This window comes from Numida meleagris, chromosome 3, assembly GCF_002078875.1.
Source record: "Numida meleagris isolate 19003 breed g44 Domestic line chromosome 3, NumMel1.0, whole genome shotgun sequence".
Classification (NCBI taxonomy): domain Eukaryota; kingdom Metazoa; phylum Chordata; class Aves; order Galliformes; family Numididae; genus Numida; species Numida meleagris.
In genome coordinates this window covers 105,549,440-105,555,358 of record NC_034411.1, presented here as the reverse complement: position 1 = coordinate 105,555,358, position 5,919 = coordinate 105,549,440, and the positions used below count along the sequence as shown (strand labels likewise).

The 5,919-nt window shown below is 69.3% G+C and overlaps 1 protein-coding gene across 1 annotated transcript in view; it reads left to right on the top strand.

Annotated features, from left to right (window-relative positions):
• The window catches only part of DPYSL5 (dihydropyrimidinase like 5), a gene marked incomplete at its 3' end in the record, with an annotated part of 6,664 nt that extends 915 nt beyond the window's left edge, over positions 1-5,749 (top strand). Inside the window, 11 exon segments of the mRNA XM_021392790.1 lie at positions 507-771; positions 1,433-1,591; positions 2,118-2,297; positions 2,371-2,439; positions 2,532-2,576; positions 2,669-2,744; positions 2,900-3,056; positions 4,499-4,640; positions 4,730-4,872; positions 4,944-5,151; positions 5,581-5,749. Coding sequence (XP_021248465.1) covers positions 511-771; positions 1,433-1,591; positions 2,118-2,297; positions 2,371-2,439; positions 2,532-2,576; positions 2,669-2,744; positions 2,900-3,056; positions 4,499-4,640; positions 4,730-4,872; positions 4,944-5,151; positions 5,581-5,749 — 1,609 coding nt within the window.

Below are 5,919 nucleotides of genomic sequence, written 5' to 3'. Positions count from 1 at the left end.
CGCCCGCCGTGGGTCGGATCCCGCTGCCCCCCGCGGGTCGGCCCCATCGCGCCGTGCTGCTGCAGGGCGGTGCCTGCTCCCCCCCGACGCCCCAAATCCGTCACCGCCGTCTCTTTCATCTCTGGGGTGCGACGCCGCGGCCGCTGCCGCCCCGGGCGGCCCCGCGGCCCCGTCCATCCGCCCCGCGCCGTGGGGTCTGCCCCACTTTGGGTCTGCCCCCGTAGGGCTCCGACCTTTCGGCCCCGTGGCGGGGGGAGGCCGGAGCGGAGCAGCTGCGTGGGTAATGGCATTCCCGGTGCCGCGGGGCGTGGGTCAGCTCCCCGTGCCCCCCACCCGTTGCCCCACCCCGGGCAGCTGCCGGAGCCACAGTACTGGGATGCTCAGCTGCTGCGGGGCCGGGGGCTGCGGGGTTCGCGTGGGGCTGGGGCCGCACGCGGGCGGTGCCGGCCCTATGGAGCGCCCCGCTGACCCCCGGGGCACCCCGCTGCCCCACGCCGTGCCCGCAGCGCCATGCTCGCCAACGCGGCCTCGGTGCGGATCCTGATCAAGGGGGGGAAGGTGGTGAACGACGACTGCTCGATGGAGGCCGACGTCTACATCGAGAACGGCATCATCCAGCAAGTGGGGCGCGAGCTGATGATCCCCGGCGGCGCCAAGGTGATCGACGCCAGCGGCAAGCTGGTCATCCCCGGCGGCATCGACACCAGCACCCACTTCCACCAGACCTTCATGAACGCCACCTGCCTCGATGACTTCTACCACGGCACCAAGGTGGGGCGCGCCGTGGGGCTGAAGGGTGTGGGGTGGGGTTGGGGGGGGTTGGTTGGAGCCGTACGGGTCGTAGCCCCATAGGGATCGCTGTCGGATCCAGCGCTGTGCCGTGGGTCTTGACCCGGGTGTGGGTCCTGGCCGTGCCATGGGTCCCACCTGTGCCACAGGTCGCAGTCGTGCTGTAGGTCCTAACCATGCCATGGGTCCCAGTTGTGCCATGGGTCTCAGCCATGCTATAGGTCCTGGTCGTGCCATGGGTCCTGGTTGCGTCATGTGTCCCTGTCGTGGGGGGCAGGGCACGTCCATGCCATGCTGTGGGTCCCAGTTGTGCAATGTCGTGGGGTCCCAGCCCCGCCATGGGTCCTGGCCGTGCCGTGGGTCCCAGCCTTTCCTTGGATTCCATCCATGCCATAGATCTCAGCTGCGCTGTGGGTCCCACCCCCCCCCAGCCCCACTCCTCCCGGCGCAGCCCCATCCCCGGCACAGAGCCCCATTGTGTGGGGCAGCGCCGTCTGTCCCTGTCCCCGTCCCCGCGGCGCACAATGACAGCGGTGACACCCGGCGCGGTGCCACCGCCAAAGCAGCTTTGTGGCTTTGTGGCTTAGCGCTGCGGGGTGACGCGGGGCCATCGCCCCATCGTCTCCCCACCGTGTCTCCGCAGGCGGCGCTGGTGGGGGGCACGACGATGGTGCTGGGCCACGTGCTGCCCGCCAAGGAGCGCTCGCTGGTGGATGCCTTCGAGCGGTGCCGCGCGCTCGCAGACCCCCAGGTGTGCTGCGACTACGCCCTGCACGTGGGCGTCACCTGGTGGGCGCCGCAGGTGGGTGACTCCCCCCGTGGGGCCAGCGGGATCCCCCCATTAAGCCCCCCCCCTGTGTCTGTCTGCACGCACCCCATAGCGAGGGGTACCCCACGGCACCGATGTGCGCCCCAGTGCCGCTGGGAGCCCCATGCCAAGGGTGGCGTGGGTCCCCACTGCACCCACCCCATGGAGAGGGACACCTGCATCCCACCCCATGGGACGTGCTCTGACCCCTGTGCCAGAGTCCTCAGCTACGGGTCCCCACCTGTGCCCACCCCATAGCTCCGTGTGCACCCTGTGGGGTGATGTGTGGGTCACCGCCCTATGGAGAGGGGCACCTAGTGCCCACCCCGTGGCACTCTGCACCCCAGAGTCACTCTGACCCCTATGCCATGGGGTGATGTGCTGGTCCCCATTGCACCCTCCCATAGCAAGGGAGCACCCGCTGGCCACCCCATAGCTCCGTGTGCCCCAGAGCCACTCTGCCCCCATCCCACGGGGTGATGTGTGGGTCCTGCCCCATATGGCTGTGACCCCACTGCAGGTGAAGGCGGAGATGGAGACGCTGGTGCGGGAGAAGGGGGTGAACTCCTTCCAGCTGTTCCTGGCCTACAAGGAGCTGTACATGCTGCGGGACGGGGAGCTGTACCAGGCCCTGCGCGCCTGCCGGGACATCGGGGCCATCGCCCGCGTGCACGCCGAGAACGGGGACCTGGTGGCCGAGGTGGGCGAGGGACCACGGGGATGGGGTGACACGGGGACACGGCGACGCTGCCACACTGTGCTGTGCCCCGCAGGGAGCAAAGGAAGCGCTGGAGCTGGGCATCACCGGGCCCGAGGGCATCGAGATCAGCCGGCCCGAGGAGGTGTGTGCGGGGAAGGGGGGGCCGGGGGCTGGGGGCTGTCCCCGTCCCCGCTCCGTGCCCGGTGCCGTAACCCCCGCGCCCTCTCCCCGCAGCTGGAGGCGGAGGCCACGCACCGCGCCATCACCATCGCCAACCGGGTGAGTGCCGCGCGCCGTGGGGGCTGCGGGCGGTGCCCCCCACCCGGGGGTCCCCGTGTCCCCGTGTCACCCCGTGGCGGCACTGCCCGCAGACGCACTGCCCCGTGTACCTGGTGAACGTCTCCAGCATGGCGGCGGGGGACGTCATCGCGGCCGCCAAGATGCAGGGTACGCCCTGGGGTGGGGCTGCGGGGCGGAGGGGGTGTGGGGACACACAGTGGGGGTGCATGCATGCGTGGTGACTCGTGGGCATGCGGGGACATGTGCGCGGGCACATGGAGCGCGTCCCCGTCCCCACGGCGTGCCCCCCCCCTTCCCCGCAGGGAAGGCGGTGTACGCGGAGACGACGACGGCGCACGCCACGCTGACGGGGCTGCACTACTACCACCAGGACTGGTTCCACGCCGCCGCCTACGTCACCGTGCCCCCGCTGCGCCTCGACACCAACACCTCTGCCCACCTGCTCAGCCTGCTCGCCAGGTACCCCCACCGGGGCACCCCGACCCTGTCCCCAGCCCCCAGGTGCCCTGCTGCCCAAACACCCTGCTCCGTGGCTGTCCTGCTGCTTGAGCACTCCACTGCATGGAAGCCCTACTCCCCAAGAACCTCAATGTGGGGGTGTCCCAATCCACGAGCACCCCACTCCCCAAGCGCCCTGTTGCATGGATGCCCCACTCCCCAAGCACCCTGCTCCCCAGGCACCCCACTGCATGGATGTCCCTCTCCCCAAGGACCCCACTGCGTAGGTGCCCACCTCCCCAAGCACCCTGCTCCGTGGGTTCCGAGCACCCCACTACATGGAAGCCCCACTCCCCGAGCACTTGAATGCATGGGTGTCCCAATCCACAACACTCCACTCCCCAAGCACCCCATCGCATGGATGTCCCACTCCCTGAGCACCCAAATCCCCGAGCACCCTGCTCCCCAGCCACTCCATTGCATGGGTGCCCACCTCCCCAAGAACCCCATGGGTCCTGAGCACCCTGTTGCATGGAAGCCCCACTCCCCAAGCACCTCAGTGTGGGGGTGTCCCAATCCATGAGCACCCCACTCCCCAAGCACCCCATTGCATGGATGCCCCACTCCCCAAGCACCCTGCTCCATGGGTCCTGAGCACCCCACTGCATGGAAGCCCCTCTCCCCCAGCATCTCAATGTGGAGGTGTCCCAATCCATGAGCACCCCACTCCCTAAGCACCCTGCTCCCTAGGCACCCCACTGCATGGATATCCCTCTCCCCAAGGACCCCACTGCATGGGTGCCCAGCTCCCCAGACATCCTGCTCCATGAGTCCTGAGCACCCTACTTATGGAAGCCCCGCTCCCTGAGCACCCCACTGCATGGGCACTGAGCACCTCACTCCCCAAGCACTCTGCTCCCCAAGCACCCTATTGCATGGGAGCCCAGCTCCCCAGGCACCCTGCCCCATGGGTCCTGAGCACCCCACTGCATGGAAGCCCCTCTCCCCCAGCATCTCAATGTGGAGGTGTCCCAATCCATGAGCGCCCCACTCCCAAGCACCCTGTTGCATGGAAGCCCCACTCCTGAAGCACCTCAGTGTGTGGGTGTCCCAATCCACGAGCACCCCACTCCCCAAGCACCCTGTTGCATGGATGCCCCACTCCCCAAGCACCTTGCTCCTCAGGCACCCCATTGCACGGGTGTCCCCCTCCCCAAGAACTCACTCCACTGCGTGGGTGCCCAGCTCCCCAAGCACCCCACTGAATGTGTTCCAAGCACTGCACTGCATGGAAGCCCCACTCCCTGGGCACCCCATTGCACTGGTGTCCCCCTCCCCGAGCCCGCAGCCCCCCATGCTCCCCGCTGCACGGCTCCTAAGCACCCCCATGGCACGGAACCCCTCTCCCCGTGCCCCCGACCGCCGGTGACAGCCCCCACCCGCACCGTCCCCGTTCCCCGCAGTGACACCCTGAACGTGGTGGCCTCGGACCACCGCCCGTTCAGCGCCAAGCAGAAGGCGATGGGCCGCGAGGACTTCACCAAGATCCCGCACGGCGTCAGCGGGGTGCAGGACCGCATGAACATCATCTGGGAGCGCGGCGTGGTGCGTGCGGGGGCCGCGGCCCCACGGGTGGCACCCGGCTCCGTCCCCTCTCGGGGGAGGCGCGTCCTGACCGCGCTCCCACCCCGCAGGTGGGGGGCAAAATGGACGAGAACCGCTTCGTGGCCGTCACCAGCTCCAACGCGGCCAAGCTGCACAACCTGTACCCCAGGAAGGGCCGCATCGTGCCCGGCGCCGACGCCGACGTGGTGGTGTGGGACCCTGAGGCCACCAGGTCGGTGTGGGGCGCGGCGGCGGGGCCGGCACCGCTCGGCACCGCTCAGCACCCCGTTTCTCGCCCGCCAGGACCATCTCGGCCAGCACCCAAGTGCAGGGAGGGGACATCAACCTGTACGAGAACATGCGGTGCCACGGCGTGCCGCTGGTCACCATCAGCCGCGGGCGCGTGGTCTACGAGAACGGCGTCTTCATGTGCGCCGAGGGCACCGGGCGCTTCTGCCCGCTGCGCTCCTTCCCCGACTGCGTCTACAAGAAGCTGGTGCAGCGCGAGAAGGTGCGGGCTGTGGGGACACGGGGGCATGCAGGCAGCGCTGGCTCCATCTCATTGTGCCGTGGTCGGGACGGCGCAGACCCATCCCCATCCCATCCCCATTCCATCCCCATCCCCATCCCATCCCCGTCCCCACCCATCTCCCCGATGTGTCCCCACGCCGTGGCACCAGGACCATTGCTGGGGGGCGCGGGTTGGCATTGCTCTGGGGGAAGGCATTGCAGCGGGGCACGGGGCAGCACCACCGGGGCCATCCACCTCTTCCTCATAAACCACAGACCCCCTCGCCCACCATCTCCAGCCCATGCCCGCCCCACGGCTGCAGGGACACCCCACATCCCCACGCCCACCCCACTGCCCCCCAGGTGGGCGCAGCTCACGGCTCCCCCCGCTCTGTGCTCTCCCCCTCCCCCCCCTCCCATCTCCCGGCAGAGCTTAAAGCCGAGGGCCGTGGACCGCAGCCCGTACCTGGGGGACGTGGCGGCCGTGGTCCACGCGGGGAAAAAAGAGACGGGGACGCCCCTGGCCGATACGCCCACCCGGCCCGCCACGCGCCACGGGGGCATGAGGGACCTGCACGAGTCCAGCTTCAGCCTGTCCGGTAAGAGGGGCCCGGCACCCCCAGGCACCCCACTATAACCCAGGGGCAACCTGGGCCTCCCAGGGCCTCCCTGCTCACCCCACGCAACCAACCTGGAGCGTCCCAGAACAACCCGGTACAACCTGAGCATCCCAGCTGCCCCAGTGCGCCCGCCATACCCCCGTGCATCC